The 19,834-nt window shown below is 39.7% G+C and overlaps 1 protein-coding gene across 16 annotated transcripts in view; it reads right to left on the bottom strand.

Annotated features, from left to right (window-relative positions):
• EYA1 (EYA transcriptional coactivator and phosphatase 1) overlaps nucleotides 1-19,834 on the bottom strand; it is a 354,818-nt gene that overhangs the window by 12,255 nt on the left and 322,729 nt on the right. For all 16 annotated transcript variants that reach the window (XM_086695354.1, XM_086695347.1, XM_086695348.1 and 13 more), the window contains 5 exons: nucleotides 14,423-14,481; nucleotides 14,150-14,310; nucleotides 13,213-13,327; nucleotides 12,914-13,035; nucleotides 8,513-8,613 (listed from right to left, as the gene is read on the bottom strand). In XM_086695354.1, the coding sequence (XP_086551480.1) occupies nucleotides 8,513-8,613; nucleotides 12,914-13,035; nucleotides 13,213-13,327; nucleotides 14,150-14,310; nucleotides 14,423-14,481 (558 nt within the window). The remainder of the gene's footprint in view (nucleotides 1-8,512; nucleotides 8,614-12,913; nucleotides 13,036-13,212; nucleotides 13,328-14,149; nucleotides 14,311-14,422; nucleotides 14,482-19,834) is intronic.

The following is a 19,834-nucleotide window of genomic DNA, read 5'->3' as shown; positions in this document are numbered from 1 at the left end:
AGAGGACTTTAACAGCCACCCCCTTACATCAATGGCTAGATCAATCAGACAGAAAATCAACAAGGAACAGTGGCTTTGAATGACACATTAGACACGATGGGTTTGGCAGATATATACAGAACATTCCATCCCAAAACAATAGCATACACATTCTTTTCAAGTGCACTTGGAATGTTCTTGAGGACAGATCACAAGCTGGCCACAAAACAAATCTTAAAAATTTAAGAAGATTGAAATCATTTCAAATATTTTTTCAGACCCAAACAGTATGACAGTAGAATTCAATTATAAGAAAAAACTGGAAAAAAACCCACAAAGATGTTGAGGCTAATGGGTCAACAAAGAAATTAAAGAGAAAGCAAAAAATACAAAGAGACAAGTGAAAATAAAAACACAAAGGTCCAAAATCTTTAGGACACAGTGAAAGCAGTTCCAAGAGGGAAATTTACAGTGATTCAGGCCTACCTCAAGAAACAGGGAAAATCTCAAATAAATAATCTAATCTTATACTTAAGAAAAAAGCCCAAAGTTACTAGAAGGAAGGAAATAATAAAGTTCAAAGCGTAAATAAATAAAATAGAGATTTAAAAATAACAGAAAATACCAATGAAACCAAGATCTGGATCATGGAAAAGATAAACAAAATTAGGGTGACTGGGTGGCTCAGTTGGTTAAGTGTCCAACTCTTGATTTCAGCTCAGGTCATGGTCTCAGTTTGTAAGTTCAAGTCCCAAGTCAGTCTCTGTGCTGATAGTGCAGAGCCTGCTTGGGATTCTCTCTCTCTCTCTCTGGCCCTTTCCCCACTTGTGCTCTCTCACACTCAAAACATTTAAAAAAAGATAAAATTGATAAACCTTTCGCCAGACTCATGGAAAAAAAAAAAAAGACCCCAATAAATAAAATCAGAAATAAAAGGAGAGAAATAACAACCTACACCATAACTACAAAATATTATTAAAGACTATGAAAAATTATATGCCAACAAATTGGACAACTTAGAAGTAATGGATGGATTCCTAGAAACATATAATCTTCCAAACATAATCAGGAAGAAATAGAAAATCTGAACAAACCAATTACTAGTAATGAAATTAAATCAGTAACCAAAAATTTCCAACAAACCAAAAATGTCCAGGACCAGATGGTGAATTCTGTTAAACATTTATTGTTCCAATTTTAGTTTATGTGCTGCTGAAGTAAGTAGCCTATCAAATATTTAAAGAAGAGTTAATATCTATTCTCTGAAAGTATTCCCAACAATAGAAAAGGAAGAAAAGCTTCCAAATACAATCTAGGGGATCAGCATTACCCTGATACCAAAACCAAAAACACTATTTAAAAAAAAATTACAGGCCAATATCCCTGGTGAACATAAATGCAAAAGTCCTCAACAAAAATTAGCAAATCACATTCAACAATATGTTGAAAGGATCTTTCCACCACAATCAAGTATGATTTATTCTGTTCAACATCTGGAAATATATCAAAGTGATACACCACATTAACAAAATCAAGGATAAAAATGATCTCAATTTGCAATCTCAATAGATGCAGAAAATAAATTTGACAAAATTTAACATCTGTTTGTGATAAAAACTCTCAACAAAGTAGGTTCTAAGGAACGTACCTCAACATAACAAAGACCATATATGATATAAACCCACAGCAAACATCACACTCAATGGTGAAAGACTGGGAACTTTTCCTCTAAGATCAAGAACAAGACAAGAATTTCTACTCTTACACTTTTATTTGATGTAGAATAATTAGAAATGAAAGATAATAGCATAAAATAGAAGTCCTAGCTGTAGCAATGAGACAAGAAAAGGAAAAGCCATCTAAATTGGGAAGAAAGAAGTAAACTGTCACTATTTGCAGATGACATGATACTATACATAGAAAACCCTAAAGACCCATGCAAAAACTATTAGAAGTAATAATGAAGCAGCAAAATGAAATTAAGAAAACAATTCCATTTACAACTGTACCAAAAAGGATAAAATACCTAGGAATAAACTTAATCAAGGAGATGAATGAGCTATACTCTGAATAAAACACTGATGGAAAAAATTTAGGATGACACAAATAAATGAGAAGACATTCCATACTCACGGATTCAAAGAATTAATATTGTTAAAATTCCCATACTATCCAAAGCAATCTACAGATTCGATTGCAATCAATACTGAAATACCAATAGCATTTTTCACAGAACTAGAACAGATAATTCGAAACTTTGTATGGAACCACAAAAGACCCTGAACAGCCAAAGCAATCTTGAGAAAGAACAAAGCTGGAGATATCACAGTCTTAGATATTAAGGTACGCTATAAAGCTATAGTAATCAAAATAGTATGGTGCTGGCACAAAACAAACACATAGATAAAGAGAACAAAACAGCCCAGAAGTAAACCCATATGCATATGGTCCATTAATCTACAACAATGGAGTCAAGAATATACAGTAGGGAAAAGGCGGTCTCTTCGATAAATGTTGCTGGGCAGATTGGACAGTTATATGCAAAAGAATAGAACTAGACCACTTTCTTATACCATACACAAAAATAAACTCAAAATGGATGCAAGAGTTGAATGTGCGACCTGAAACCATCACAGTCCTAGAAGAAAACATAGGCAGTAAGCAATCTCTTTGACATCAGCCTTAGCAACATTTTGCTAGATGAGGTCTCCTCAGGCAAGGAAAAACAAAAGCAAAACTATGGGATCACATTAAAATAAAAAGCTTTTTGCACAGCAAAGGGAACCATCAACAAAATGAAAAGGGAACCAACTGAATGGGAGAAGGTATTTGCAAATGATATATCTGATAAGGGGTTAATATCTAAAATGTATTAAAACCTTATGTAAGCCAACACCAGTAAAACAAATAATCTGATTAAAAATGGGCAGGGGACCTGAATATACATTTTTCCAAAGAAGATATACAGATGAAAGAGAGACATACGAAAAGATGCTCAGCACATCACTAATCATCAGGAAAATGCAAATCAAAACCTCAATGATCACCTTATACCTACTGGTGTAAGGCTAACATCAAAAAGACAAAAAATAAGCAAGTGTTGATGAGAATGTGAAGAAAAAGAAACCCTCACATGCACTGTTGGTGGGAATGTAAATTGGTACAACCACTGTGGAAAACAGTATGGAGTCTCCTCCAAAAATTAAAAATAGAAATGCTGCATCCAGTAATTCCACTAAGAATTGCACTTACCCAAAGAAAATAAAAACACTAATTCAAAAAGATGTACGCATCACTACATTTATTGCAGCATTATTACAATAACCAGGATACGGAAGAAAGCTAAGTGTCCCCTGATAGATGAATGGATAAAAAAAAGATGTGGTATATATACGAAGGAATATTACTCAGCCATAAAAAAATGAGATCTTGCCATTTATGGCAACATGGATGGACCCAGAGGGTATTATGCGAAGTGAAATAAGTCGGAGAGAGACAAATGCCATATGATTTCACTTAGACGTGGAATCTAAAAACCAACATAAAACAAAGAAACAAAAAGCTGAAGCAGCCCCACAGATTCAGAGAACATACTGGTGGCTGCCAGAGGGAACAAGGGTGGGGGGATGGGCAAAACGGATGAAGCAGAGTATGGAATGAGCAAGTCGTGGTGATCAAAGGTACAGCATAGGGAATCTAATCAATGGTATCGTGCTAGCGTCGCATGGTGACAGATGGTAGCTACACTCGTAAGAAGCACAGAATAACGTATACAGTTATGGAGTCACTGTGTTGTACATCTGAACCTAACGTAACACTGCGTGTCAGCTACACTTAAAAAATCTAAACAAACAAATAAATTAGGTAGACACGTATTGATGAAGGCTTTGCCATTACGCAATAATGGATGCTTGCTATTTTCTCTCTGGTGTTCACAAGTGATTAATTTTAAGTAGTTCTCAGAAAAGTAAGCAAAGGGAGTTTAGTTGTAGAGTTATAAAACAAGGCCACTTTTACTCTAGGAATGAAAATTGCTGGCGTTATGCAGAAGACTGTGACATTTGATTTTTTTTTTTCATTCATACGTATGCCTACTCTTGTATACTGTATTAGGGAAACATAGATTTCTATGATACAGAAAGAAAGCCTGGCAGACTTTGACAACAAAAGACACATCAGAAAAAGGGATCCAGAGGTAGATGGCTTCTCACGTTCTCTGAAGCCTTTCTAGGAACAAAGAGATCCTGGCAGAAAACTCTTGTAAGAGATCTTTTTGGAATACAGTTGTTCCTTTAAGTAAACAAAGGTATTTTTAACGTATTCTCTTTGAGGGGGTGTATTCTCAGGCTATGAATTATAGAATTAGATGAAATTACTGAGGAAAGCCCTGGGACTATATTGGCAAAGAGAACAAAGGTGACAGAACAGACTTCAATTGACCATCAGGAAACCGGCAACGGGCAGAATACTTACTGGTTTCATTTCTGAGCTTGAAAAAAGGAACTACCTCAAGCAAAAGAACATTATTTAGAGAGATGTATCGGATTTTTTTTTAAATTTTTTTTTCAACGTTTTTTATTTATTTTTGGGACAGAGACAGACAGAGCATGAGCAGGGGAGGGGCAGAGAGAGAGGGAGACACAGAATCGGAAACAGGCTCCAGGCTCCGAGCCATCAGCCCAGAGCCTGACGCGGGGCTCGAACTCACGGACCGCGAGATCGTGACCTGGCTGAAGTCGGACGCTTAACCGACTGCGCCACCCAGGCGCCCCTGTATTGGATTTTTAAAAGGACTTAGAAAACTAAGAGAGACAAGCTAAATGGTCAGAATTGATCTAGAAGAACTGCAAAATGGTTTGATTTTGCAAAACATTTTATGACTGAAACTCACAGAGTTTCACTATTTTATTTAATAATCTAGAATGCTCACAAACTATATCAGAATTGATTTTTTCTTAAAATTTTAAGAAAACCTGGGAGAAAGAGAACATGGTTCTATCTGCCTCCTGAAAGGGGGAAAAAAAAGCAAACATGGCATACTTTATTCTAATAATTTAAAAAATAAGCATGAAAATTCTTTTTTTGTGAATCAAATCATATTTAAGATACGTAAATAAAGTTTTTAATCTAAAGGGACTTTGGGCCACATCTCACGGTCCTAGTTTGGCTACTCCCAAGTTCTGTGATCTTGGCCAGATTATTTACTTTCCTGAACCTTGGTTTTCTCATATATAAAGTGGGTCTAAGGACTCCTTCCTCACAGAATGATGGTGAGGATTTAATGAGATAATGGATAGGAAGTGCCTGAGAGTGAGTCTGGGACATAATAAGGGCTTTATAATTGAGAGTAATTCTTTTACCATTATGATTATTAATCTTTCTACAGCATGGATAACCATCTTATTTCTTTTTAATTTTTATTCATGTTTATTTATTTTTGAGAGAGAGAGACTGAGTGCAAGCGAGGGAGGGGCAGAGAGAGAGGGAGACACAGAATCCAAGCAGGCTCCAGGATCCAAGCTGTCATCACAGAGCCAGACGTGGGGCTCGAACTCATAAACCGTGAGATCATGACCTCAGCCGAAGCTGGACGCTCAACCGACTGAGCCACCCAGGCACCCCACAAAGTACTACTATAAATACTAGTTAACCGAATAAGGTTAGACAGAATATAAGACAGGAATAGTCAGATTTGTCACTGGGGAGGATTGATGACATCTGAATTTTATGCAAGGTTATCAGGAATCTGAACCTTCTGAAAAATCCATGCCTTGTACATAATACACATAAACAGTCTTGTAACTCGTGGTCACGGTTTTGTTAGAATTCCCACACTGGCGGGTCTCAAGGTGCCAAGAGTTTGTTCACAACAGATAGTATTGGACCCTTACCACATTACACTCATCCCACAAAATCAAAACAGAAAACTGAAGCTAAGAATATTCATTCACAGTCAAAAAATTCAAAGAGCCTGTTCTTCACGGGCAGCTGCCTAATTCTTTTCGGCACAGGTGTGTTTGTCCCAAGTAAAAATAACAACACGTTCAAAGATAAACAGTGGAAACAGTTTTAACTGTTCTGCAGAGAGAACAAATACTCTTAGCCCTATTACTGTAATACTTCCAGTTGTAACATTAAACTGAGAATTCCTTTACTTTTTCCACGTTATGCTCACCCGTGATGAACATCTAAGAAACATGCTACTCTGAAAGGTTTAGCAAGGGACTCACCCCAAGAAGCCTTGCTAGGACCCACGGGATTCCACGGTGCTCTAAGTCACCACTTTTACAAGCATCTTTCGGTCTACCACAAGCTAGCAAGCCATGTTTTGGCAACCTTCTCTTAGAATTAAAACTTTTTGGTGACTGGTAGAGGAAGAAGGACCAGTCTTGGGGGGGGGGGGGCGGGGTGCAGATTCACATCTTTGGCCCTGGGCCGCGGGGCCATGAAATGCTGCTTTCCACTTTGACACTCCTGACTATCCCACTAGCCACGAGGAGGTCCTGTCTAGGAACGGCGTGGGGATTCCAGAGGCTTTGCTAAAAAGACCTAAAGTCTGGATTCCCATCAAACCTCTCTTTAACTCTCCAGGGTTGAGTTTGGGGTATTCTAATTTAGTCTGGGGAAAATTTCCTTTTATGAAAACAGCCTTGAAGGGCCGACAGATGTACGTAACCATCGTGGTGGTTGCCCACCGGTGAACCTGGAATGTCAGAACGAGCCGTTACATTGCACGTGCAGCTCGGCAAACCTCTATTGGATCTGAATTGTGTGTGGGTTTCCATCCGCACCAATCCCACTCAGGGGGTGCGTAATCCCGGGCACACAACTGTGCATCAATGGGTATAACTGAAATAAGCCATCATTTACAGAATTCGGGTCACTTTCTACGGTTTTGTTAGAATTCAGAGGCACTGAAGGTGAATTAAATCATCCTCAGACTCTATAAGAAGGCTGGCCATGCTTCATGCTGAATGCTGCGTCTATATGCTGGTGACTTTCTGCATCGCTTCCACTGCATACTGGAATACTTCAGAAGAGATGAATTGTTGCATCCATTGTGGAATTATGTAGTGATGTCTATCAGTGAGTGTGTGGGGGAAAGGAAGGGGAAACAGTTGCATTGGTTAACCTTGTAAAATACTTAATTAAATATATTCTTCAATTTAATTTAAATCTCTTCAATTAAAAAAAATATTTAGAGACTATGCGTCAAGATGTAGACAGTTGTAAAAAAAGTTTTGAAAACAAATTCTCAAGCAACAGGCTAAGCAGAATAAGATCCCTACCTCTTGAGCTCCCATTTTACTGCTGCAACAGGCATATCCATAACTACTTACTAACACTGCTACCTTCTGTTGCACACTTTATACGTATCAGGCTGTCTTACGGCTTTCACGTCTTAACTAAATCTAATCCTTAAAACAGCCAAAGGAGCTAGATGCTGTTATGATTGCCATTTATAGAAAAGGAAAGAAAAAGAGGAGGGGTACATAATTCTCAAAGTCAGAAAACTGGTAAGCAGTGGAGCTGTAACTCAAAGGCAGGCTGTCTGCTCTAGAATCCAAGCTATTTACAACAGCTTTTCCAATTACAGTGTGAGTGAGAACTACTATAATTAAGCTCTTACAAACAAGGGGAATAGAAATGGTGGTACACGAACTGGATTTTGAAAAACGATTAAGACAGCAATAGTAGGGCACTGGGGAAAAGATAATTCCAAGCAGAGGCAAAAGCCCGGAGGAAGAGCTAGGCATGGCTGAAGGGGCCGCAATGTCAAGTGCTGGGGTGAGGAAGATTGCACAGGTGGGCTGTATGAGACTAAAGACCCTGAGTGGTCCCTGAGTGAAGAAATGTGGTCCCCTCTTCCTCTGCTCTCTTTGAAATGCAATGAAAGACATTAACGAGAAAGCTTTTGCTAAGGGAAACGGCAGAATTACACTTGCAGGGATGCAGAAGGATAGAAAGACGTATGATGCACAAACTGGGAGTCGAGGGACCCACAGTTGGACCCACCCCTCTCCTCTTCTCCAAGTGTCCCAACGGAGGTGAGGTGCTCACCTTGTGATAAAAGGAAGACACTGTACTCTAGGACAGCAAATGGTTTGGCAAGCCAGCTCCGACTAACCGGTAGAGGCTTTCTGAAGTAATATCTGGAAGGTTCTTAGGCTGGATCCAGGCTCAGGCAGATTTTAATCACTTGGCAATGTCTGCCACCACGGCCAAACGGGATATGCTCACATGGACACCACAAGTGCGTCATCTCGGGTGGCGGCTACAGCACTAAACCTTCCTTTCTGCTTAAAAGTCTATGTTCTATGAAGACCAACCATCCGTGACCTTTGAGTTTGTACAGGGCACTCTTCAAAAAGATCATATTTATTTAATTCTACTGTCCTTTTTCACTGCTTACAGTTCTGAACACATCTGTAATTTGTTTCAGAGACACTGAACGTGTTTAAGTGATCCAGGAATGAGCAGTTTGAGGACTAAAAAATTAAATGGTGTAAAAACCCCATCGATGAACACTCACCTTTTTTGCCCCTTGTTCTTCTTCCACACCATCTCCTATAACAACGTACACCACTTTTCTTCCAAACCTTTGAATTATCCTCTCAAAACAGCTTTCCTTGCCTGATGAACAAAAATAGATTATAAAAAATGGAAAGTTGGGGTAACTCAGCACGACAGTGCTTGAACTTTTTACACAAAACCTTCCTTTATGCTCCTGATTCCACTCTATCCTACTTGCACAAACGGGAAAAGAGTGCTTTTGGATGCCATTTGGGTAGAATGGGGAAAAGCACAGTAAACCAGAAACCGTAAATTATCCATGTGGTGTTCTGTCCTTTGGAAATGGTCAATTTTTGATATTTTTTTTCTTAAGAACTCATTTATTAAAAAGTAGGGTCTAGTCGATCACGGTATATTTGGGAGAAAATACTGTTTTACCGCAGTACTTTTTTTCCTATGAGCCAAGACTTGACAAAGGCATTTGATTCTGGCAACAAATTTGAACTGGATTTAAAAAATGTTTCATGATATACTGAACTCTGAAAATAATATCTTATCCAACGTCTATTGAGAAGGATGAAAAAAAAGAAAAAAAACCAAGAAAACAACAACAAAAAACAACTACCACCCTGAGACTGGTTTTGTTATAGTAAGAGAAATCAAACAGTGGAATTCATTTGTTCCTTCATTTTCAAGTTGGGATTCCCAACTCCATCCTCCCCTCGCCAAGCCTAATGTGTTTACTTGAAATATTCTGGTAAAACTGTTTCTGAAACAAATGTCAGGTAATTTGGGGCACTACAGAGATCATGCCCACCCTACCCAGGCATCTAATGTCCAATAAAGCCCTTTCCTGGAAGAAACGCGGGATAAAGGTAACAGAATACCTTTATCTATCTATTATCTTTCCCATGTCAAGACTTCATTTGGTCTCTCTGAAGGCACATCCTTGCAGTTAATGCATCCATTGTTGCTGCTTAGAGAAGAAACTGGTGTTCCAAGTCCCAGGCTGCCAATAAGGTCATTTTCATGGACAATGGGACAGTTTATAGTTTTCAAATGTAAATGGCTGAGCAGGCCCGCATCTCTTTCAAATAAGGATCAGATATACTCACGAACAAATTGCTTGTTTGCTTAAACAAATGTCTGCTTTATATTTGTATTTTGCACTAAAATCTCTGGTTTGCATCTGACAGAACGAAATCGGGCCAGCTTTATTCAAAGGATGTAATTTCAATGCTTCTTTGGTTGCCCACTAAACTGTGAAATATTAAATCACTTTGAGAAACAAATACAAAGTGTAGCTTTCACTGCAAAAATATACAACCCAAAACTTAGATGTCATGAAACTTTTTTCCTCCTTAGAGGGAAATGTTTATGTGTTTTTGCCAAGTTTCCTTTTCATGGGAAAAGGAAGGTAATTAAACTCAATGTTATTTCAAGGTAAAGCTGTATCGGACAAAAAAATTTCTCGCCTGTACCCTGTCTCTTCTAGGCTTCGCTGTGAATTCTGGGTCATATAGACGTCTTCCATAATAAAGACTAAGAAACCGAAGCTGACTTTTAGAAGTTAACTGGAGCTCCTACATGGAGTTTCTTATTTTGATGAATCCATTTTGTCTGAAAGAATGTCACAGCTCTGCTAAAATGAGATACCAGTCCTCTCCTCCAATGACTGCCGTTTGCCTACAAGGAAAACTCCTGGGTTTTCTGCATTGACTCCCAAATTGTATCTCTCTTGATGGCAAAATTAGCAAAACTACAAGAGTTTCAATCTCTACTTTGCTCGTTAAAAATACCCCAGGAAAGCAATTCTACCTCTAAGGTTGAGGTAATTTCTGCCACCACTTTTTAATTCTAATTTTTTATTTTGTATTGATAAAAATTAAAGTTCAAGATCACAAACAAAATGCCCATTTAAAAATACTTGATATGTACTTGCTATTATAATTTTCTGTCATCCTAATATTTTCAAATTATTTAAATTATTTGGGAATGGAGTTCAATGTGCATGACAGGTAATAAACTAGTTCTTTCCTTGTGGGAAGTTAAGTACTATCCCTTCTGTTCTATAGGCTTCTTTGGAAATCGTTCTTTCCTGTGCTGGTAAACGTTTACCATGGACCACTGTTTACAAAACACGGTATGATTCCTCTTTATTGTTATGGAGAACATAAACACCTGACTTAATGTAAACTGTTATTTTTATGGACATGCAAACAATCAAACATTTTGGTTACACTGGGCTACGAGGAATTCTATTTGGTACATTCCTTTTTCTTTATAAGTATTTTCTAGCAGGAGGCATCAGTCATTCTCCACCTCCAGCTATTTCCATTTGACAAGGCTATCTGAATATCCCACTGGCTCTTCATAATCTTTACTATCAAACCTGATTTCCCCCTATCAGTTAACAGTGTCATTACTGACCTGGGTGTTTAAATTTTTTTTTTTTTTAACGTTTATTTATTTTTGAGACAGAGAGAGACAGAGCATGAATGGGGGAGGGTCAGAGAGAGGGAGACACAGAATCGGAAACAGGCTCCAGGCTCTGAGCTGTCAGCACAGAGACCGACGCGGGGCTCGAACTCAGGGAGTGTGAGATCGTGACCTGAGCCAAAGTCGGCCGCTTAACCGACTGAGCCACCCAGGCGCCCCATGACCTGGGTGTTTAAAAGAAACCTCTGTGTCAGCCTTCTTCAGAATAAACAACTGTTTATTATTCGTTTTGTTCAACAAGCATTTGTTGAGTACCTACTATGTGCTGGGCACCATAGCTACAATGGTGAGCAACAGGTTTAGTTATCAAGATACTACACTCTTATAGGAAAGATCCAACTATGAACAATTATAAAAGTAATTCTTTAACAATAATTTAGTAAATGCTAGTAAGGAAAAGTACAGGAAGTATAAAAGTGTAGTCAGATGGAAAATGAGATTCCATTTTTACTCTTTTTTCTTTAGATACAGTTGAGCAGCCACAAAAACTTTCTTCCCACCTACTAGGATCCTCATCCTCCATCCCAGAACTCACTAAAATAACATCTCATTAGGGTGGTAAACAAGGCCACCTAGGACTAGACCTAAGTCTACGTTTCCAGAATCAGCTTCCCTGGACCCACGACTGCTGGACAAGTCCCTCAGCAGGGAACACACTTCAATGTCTCTATTTCCTCTCACTAGCACATCTGCCTACAAAACTCTTAGTTAGCCTTCTATATCCAGCTCCAATGCCATTTCTTCCTTTTAATTTTCATGGACACTTGCCCTCTTCCTCCTCTTGGGTGGGAGTAAATGTTTCTTCATTCAAGTGGAAATTCAGGCATTTAGTGGTTGAACTCCGTAGGGTATGGAAAGGAGTCTGGACCCTGGAATCAGACTAGTTTGACTCTTGTCTTTACTGGCTATCAACTTGGACAATTAAGTCTCTGAGATTTAGTTTCCTCATTTGTAAAATGGAAAGGTTGCAAAGTTTGATTTTAATATGGAAAATGCTTAGAACAGCTCTGGGCATCTACTAAATATGTGATAAAGGCTCATTTACATACCGCTTTGTCCTATTACAGTTATTTAGATGTCTGCTTCCCCTGCTAGATGGTGAATTCTGTAAGAACAGAAGTCATGTCTTCTTTTTATCTCACTTTTATTCTGCTTTGGTTTCTATTCTCATGAAATGTCACATTACTCTTCTTTCCCAATGATGATTCCTTCTTTCAAGAACTTAATTTTTTTTTCAGTATCCCCATGACAAAAATGGGAACCCAACTGTTTATACATGTTGAATTAAAATAAAGCAAAAAAAAATAGTTCTAGTGATAACAGTTTAAAGAAAGCTATTATTAGAGTTGTTTCACTTCTACTTTGTGCATCTCTATACTACTATTTGTTTTAGCATATTAGATATTTTTGTTGATGTCAGCTAAAAAGAAAAATAAGACAATAATCTAGAATTGATGCTAAATTGACTATAGATAAAAGGTGTAGGTCTTTTTAAATGCTTATTTTTGAGAGAGACAGAAAAAGAGAGAGCACGAGTGGGGGAGGGGCAGAAAGAGACAGAGACACAGAATGCAAAGCAAGCTCCAGGCTCTGAGCGGTCAGCACAGAGCCGGATGCGGGACTCGAACTCATGAACCACAAGATCATGGCCTGAGCCAAAGTCGGATGCCTAACACTGAGCCACCCAGGTGTAAAAGGCATAGGTCTTAATGTTAGTCAGTAAAGTAAAATGTCTTGAATGAAGCTGCATGAGTTATGGCTTTTATTTCTCTTGATGTCTAATGCCAGTTCTGACATAATAAAATTAAATTCTTCTGATTTTTTGACATCTAGTACTATGAAAAAGTCTCAAATATTGCCTTTCATTTTTGCTAGCCTGAAGGAGAAGAGTTGATTGTAAAACAAAACAAAAGCAGCTCACCTATTTTTGTTGCACTGTAAATATTTTCTATTGGAAATACAATTCCTAATCCATATAGCAGGACTTTCGCCAATGCTGGGATAAGCTGAGTAGTTGTTACTAAAATATTCACACAATTCGTCCTATGAGAACAGAAAGTAAAAAAAAAAAAAAAAAAAAAAAAAAAAAAAAAAAAAAAAGAAAAAAAAGAAAGGAAGAAAAAAAAAGACTGTTGAAAATGAATTTCAAAATGGACAAACAAGAGCAAAGGCTGTTTTCCAGCAACAGCACCACGGGGTGACTTGGGGACAGCAGCCTACCTGGAGTGAATGAGCGTGAGTGCTTTCAGGGCCAGTGTCAACCAGGAGTCCGTCAGGGCTTCAATCTCAGCCCTCAGCTGCAGCCAGGCTTCCCTCTTGGTGGGACCAAGCAGACCTGTGGATTTAAAAGCACACGAATTCCCTCCTTACCAAAGTTCCTATTCAGCGTTATAAATAATCAACATTTAATACAACTCCTAATATCTTCTTGAGGCTTTGTGGTATGTGAAGTAATTTTTCATACATGAGCCTCCACTGGACACCTACTTGTTTAGCACTGTAGGGAACACCTACTGATTTTGCATTTCTAGCTTGCATTGCCCTGGTTATAGAAGTCATCTCTTTTTGAGGAGTCTGCTCACACCATTCCTCTAACCATGGAGTTTGGGCAGAGCCAACCCCCCTCTGGCTCCCAGGGTAGGTGTATGACCATGGCTTGGCCAGTGCAAGTGAGTCTGGGAACCTTTGCCGAATCTATTGGGAAAGATCTATTTCCACCCAACAGAGGTGCTAAGCTCATAGAATAGAAACGTGGATCTATCAGTGGTCACCTATGCCACTTTTTGGGAGGGACTGACCTAGAAGAACTCCTAAGGAAAGAACAGGCAAGAGATTCCAGATGTCGTCTTTAGAGCATGTAGATTTAGCCATGCTGCAAAACGCCACCACCCCTAAACTTTTCATTAAGTCAACATATTCCCTTGTATGTATAACGTCATTCTGAAGCACAATCAAAAGATGAGAACACAAACATCTACCCCATTGAAGGAGAATATTCCTGTCACTAAATCACAGCACGATAATCACCGGGTTAGATGAAACTGCTCCAAAAAAGCTATTACATCCCAAAAAGTGTGATGTGAAAGTGAGTCGTACTTTGAGAATTTTAGCCAGACTAGCGTAATAATCCAGTAAGATATTGGTGATAGCTACTTGCCTCCAACATTATTTTTGTAGGTATTGTAGATCTCTTTTACTCGTCTGTAGCGGAAAGCCAACTTTCTCATCCAGTCTACACCACCCCGCACACCAGTTGCCAAGCACAAGTTAGCACTGGTTGCTGCAGCAGGAAAGCCATCTGTTCCAAAGTTATATGTGCTATTTAGATGCAAGAAAAGCCCAAAGTTAACCAGACAGAAAGTTCATCTTAATTAGCCTAGCAATTGAACTGTAAAATGAAGAAAATCACTTCACATTTCAACATGCTCACCTCAGGTCTTGCCCATTATCATCTGAAGACACATCATCTATATGAACTTGGTCACATTCCTAAAATGCAATTAAAAATGATACGTGTTCATTTTCGAGAAGCACCTTTTTTTTTTTTTTTTGCAAAACCACACACAGCTGTTTAAAAAGACCCCACAACTTTAATTGGTCCGTCTCTCAACAATGTCAATCAGTAGGTGTCAGTCTTGTGAAAAGCTGATATTTTTACCTACTCCAGGCCCTCTCTTGACATAAAAAAATGAGCAATGCCATTAAGGACTACTGTTATTCAGCTTCAGAAAATATATTCTTGTGTTTAGAAAGGAAAGGGATTGAAAACAATTAGCATGTGTGTTCCATAAACCTCCGGTACCTGAAGACATCATGCTGCTCAAAGCTGATTCAGTCAGTGCCTGAGCATAACTGAAACCAGACATGTCGGTAAATGTAACATGCTAGAAAAATTAAACCTGATGCTAACTGCCAATGAAATTATGACCTCTGATTGCTGTTGAGCCACACACCAACAGAGCCTGAGGCCAGTGCACTGAGGAGCCCAGACGAAAAAATCTGGTACTGGTTTACCATTGATTTGAGAGATGTGAGTTTTATTCTGTGTGTGTGTGTGTGTGTGTGTGTGTGTGTGTGTGTGCGCGCGCGCATGCATGCGTGTGTGCGTAGGAGGAAGAAAGCATGGGAGACTTAAAAACCCAAATAAAAACAATCAAACCATGTGGTAGTTTGCATGTTTTTTTTTTACTGTTTTATTATTATATAAGTGTTGGATTTATTAATTTATTATAGAATAATGTTATTTGAACAGACCTGATGCTTAAAGCCCAAACCGCGTGTAAACTGTTTAGAATAGGAGGCTGTGATTTTGAGCTAAAGCTCCACTAGACTGAGTTGATGTTCATGCACCTGTCTGCATCCACGAACCCCTACATCTTATGGCTACATCCCCAGTCCCTAGCACAGTCCAGTGAAAAGCAGACACTCAATAAACATTTGTTGCCAAAGGAAGGCGTACGAATTTGGAGGCCGACAACAAGGTCTCCCCTCCAGAAACAAGTCACCCACAGCGGGCAATGCTTTAATATTTCAGTTACGGGGCGCCTGGGTGGCGCGGTCGGTTAAGCGTCCGACTTCAGCCAGGTCACGATCTCGCGGTCCGGGAGTTCGAGCCCCGCGTCAGGCTCTGGGCTGATGGCTCAGAGCCTGGAGCCTGTTTCCGATTCTGTGTCTCCCTCTCTCTCTCTGCCCCTCCCCCGTTCATGCTCTGTCTCTCTCTGTCGCAAAAATAAATAAATGTTGAAAAAAAAATTAAAAAAAAAAAATTTCAGTTACGATTCTTTGCAGTCAGGCTCCAAATACCCCAGAGGCCTTTATTATACTTCTGGTCATTAAAAGTGTTAGTTTAAAAATATTATTAAAAGATCTCCAGGCACGTATCCTGTATTTTAAAAGGTTCTTCTGATTAAAGCTCTGGTTGTATTTCCTATTTAACTTGATAAAATCTAGCCTGTCCCTATAGTGCTTGACATTCAGTTTGGAACAATGATGACATACATCAAGTGCCACAGTAAGACAAGGTGTATTTTTATGTTGCGGGTCCCTTCTGAACAAATTCTTTTCTCTCCACGGATTTGTGAGGAAGGGGGCAGGAGATAGAAGTGGAAAGAAACTCAAACCAGCTGTTGCTTAACAGAATTAAAATCCTGACCCCCCAACCCCTTCTCCAAAGCATCTATTTTCCAGGCAACCCTCTCCCAGCAAGCAGCAAGTTCCAAGGAGGAAAAGACTTTGACCTTGTAACCCCCCTCTGCTCTCCCGAGGTCCATAACCTCAGATAAGAAAGAGGAAAAGCAAGTCCAGGAGGCCTCACATGTGGACTGTGAATTTAACATTTAAAAAACAGGTCATTCCTGGAATACATGTTTGGGGACTCCTCAGAGTTATTAATTCAATCATATTTCAGAAGATAAATGATAGTAGTGTTTTTTCAACCCTGTACTCATCCCGGGTTTAAAGAGTGACGAAATCACGGGTAGACATTTCTGCCATTTATCTAGCCAGAAATACATGTTTTCTGTGTTGTTGGTAAACAACTCTTTTAGGGTGCACGGTGAGTGTACAAAACAAACAAAAAAAAGCAAAACCAAAAAGTGTACCCCCCCCACCCAAAACAAAAACAAAAACAAAAACAAAAACAAAAACAAAACAAAACCAGAAAAACCCCAAAGCCTGAATGCCACGGTGGAGGATTTTTCTCTTTGGGGAGAAGACAGGAGGTTGAAGGTGAGTGAGTACAAGGGAAAAGGCCACCTTATAAAGGATTTAATTCAAGGAATCAAAGCTGACTTAAAGTTAGTTAACTCTAGGGGCGGGAAGAATTCCTTCCAAAGGCAGGGCGTTAAGAGGCTTTTCTTAAATGCAAGCAGTTGTAAATCTCCATGACCATGGAGAAGTCAGTTATCTTCCAGTGACTGTTAATGACTCCACTGTGGCTATTGTCCCCCCACATCCTGTATTTGTTTTCTCCCGCCAGCTTTATCCAGGTCTTTTTGTTCCCAGGGCTGAGGCCCTCATCTGAACTGCTGTTCAGTATCTTGGCTAGCTCTAACGGAGTGTCAACAGCTCCAAGCTTCTACCTGCAGCCACTAAACTCGCTTCACAGAGATCTGATCAACTCCAGTGTGGTGGCAACAAGGAAATCTTCATTCTTTATCAGGAGGGTTTTTTGTAGAATGATTTTAATGGAAACAGAGGCAAACATCAGGAGCGTTTTTTTTTAAAGGGCCTCATTAGCACCCCCAGGAAGAGAAAGAAATCATTAACAAGTCCCTGTAAAATGTGTTTTGCGAATTGTTCATTTCACTTAACAACAGAAAAATACCTTACTGCACGAACTTTGTATCGATAAGGTATATATAAGACGTACAGGTAAATATCTGTAAGTCTTTGTATGAGCTTCTACATAATTGTAGAAATATTTGGGGAAATATGCTCTGTATGTTTTTATTTTGATGAAAAATTGTGCTATTGCTATTACTATCTTGATGTTTACCTATTACAAATTTTAATTTCTCAAAGAATGGAGAATATGAAAATACGGAAATATCTTAATATACGTGGAATGTGTGAAGCTTTCTAAGTGCATCCACTCTCAAATCAGAAACTGCAGCGCCCCCCATTCCAACGTCTGAAATTCTTCTTCCCCTCCCCCATTACGATGAGACTCCCCTCCCCCCACTTTCTGGAAGCCATCTAGCTTTTTGCTTAAGAGCCTAATTTTAGCTTTTCTTTTTTCCGTTCTGGACTTAGTTGTTTTTTAGTTTCTAAATTTGTTTGAAACTCAGAAAATTAGTTATTTGAAGGAGGGGAGCAGGGGTTCTGGACCTACCGAAACACCACCACAACATTAAAAGCCCCCTGGAAGGATCTATAGACACAGAAAACAAGAAAGGAAGCTTCCCATTATTTCCGGGTACGAAGATATATTCCTAAGAACCCTAGTTTACTGCTTAATACACAGAGTGCTGAGCATAAAGAATTCCATGGGAAAATAAGCTTTTACCCCAAAAAGACTGGATGTGCTAAAAAAAAAAAATGTATTTTTTGAAATAAACTTCCAAAATGTATATGGTAGGGTTTTAGAGCATCGGAGTCATTACTGAATCCAAGTCTGTGGCCAGCATTCACAAGTCTAAGGGACGTTACTGCCACTTCAGCCAGCTGAGCACATACGCATTAATCTGTCCTGTTGAGGTTGCAGGTGCCCAAGGTACCCCTGTTGTGTTGGGGTATCTCGCGGGGGGCCTCATTTGGGGAGAAGGTAGCAATTCTCATGACCTCTCGTAGATTTTGCACTCAACACTCATCTGAGCCGGCTACTGGGTGCCTTAGCTTAGAAAGATCGTCATTTATTCATTCATGTGTCCTATTATTTATAAAGGGGCTACTATGTTCTAGCGCTATTCCAGATGCTAAGGGCACAACATTTAACAGACAAAAGTCCATACCATCTTGGAACTAACATCGTAGTGGGGGAGACACCCAAACCAGTAAATATGCAAAATGTACAATGTGTTAGACGGTGATAACTGCTAAGGAGAAAAAGTATAGCAGGCAAGGGAATGATGCAGTGCCGTGTGGGGTCTCCGGAATGGCCTTGCAGGCCAAGGAAAGAGCATGTTCAAAGGCCCCGAGGCAGCAGAACCCTGGTGTGCTGGAGGATGTGGCAGGAGGAAGGCACAAGTGATGAGGGAGCATAACGCACGCTGAGGGCAAAGTATAAGCTAGTACCTCACCCCTTCCTCCCAGGCGGGATATGTGTGATATTCCTCAGACACTCCCGGCTGCCCAAGAACAGGGGAAAGGACAAAAGCAAATGGCTGACTGATAGAGATCACAGTCATGCAGGACAGGAGTCTCCTTCAGTTTACAGAAAACTTAGTTAACGGCAAGAAAAAGGCAACCTTACCCATAGACTAATCTCTATAGACTATAGAAACCTATAGTCTATCTCCCGGAGCCCTAACATCACCCTTATGAAGATGTAAGGGGGTTTAAGTGTAAGGGGGTAAAGCAATCAGGTTATGTGAGAAACAAAGGCAAATGAAAAATTAAATTCCCTTACTGCCTACAGCCCAGTGACAAGTCCTTGAAACAGGCAGAGTGACCTCCCTCTAGGAGCTCAGCTGCCTCAATGATGACACTTTGCTACGGGCAAAAGGGAATCTTGGCTTAACAGCATCCTGACCCCCCTGGATCCTGTGAGTCTCCTCAGACACATAAAAATTCCTTTGGAGGGGTGCCTGGCTGGCTCAGTTGGTTAAGTGATGGACTTTGGCTCAGGGCATGATCTTGCAGTTTGTGAGTTCGAGCCCCGTGTCGCGCTCTGTGCCGACAGCTCGGAGTCTGGAGCCTGCTTCAGATTCTATGTCTCCCCCCTCTCTACCCCTCCCCTGCTCACATTCTGTGTCTGTCTCTCAATAATAAATAAACATTAAAAATATTTTTTTAAAAATTCCTTTGGAAATTTCCTTTATCTCTACCCACCTCCCCTAAGATATATGTCGGTAATCACACTCTAGGCTTATGGCCCCCTGATATACATCTGAAGGGTCTCATGACTGAAGTTTTACTAAACATTAATAAATGATGTTTTCCTGACAATAGGTACCCCCTTTAAGGTCCTGAAAACCTTGCTTCCAAAATACCTTAGACACTTACTTTATCCCTAACCCCCTCCCAACCTGAAGGTATATAATCAGTTACCCGTCACAACCCCTGTGCAGCTCTTCCTGCCCACGGGTCCTATCTCTGTGCTTTAATAAAATCATCTTTTTGCACTAAAGATGTCTTCAAGAATTCTTTTCTTTGGCCATCGGCTCTGAACCCCACCATCATC

The sequence above is a fragment of the Puma concolor genome, chromosome F2, assembly GCF_028749965.1.
Source record: "Puma concolor isolate L17-30 chromosome F2, mPumCon1.1.hap2, whole genome shotgun sequence".
Lineage (NCBI taxonomy): Eukaryota > Metazoa > Chordata > Mammalia > Carnivora > Felidae > Puma > Puma concolor.
Note: the sequence above shows the minus strand (reverse complement) of the source record. Positions and strands in the feature narration are given on the sequence as shown.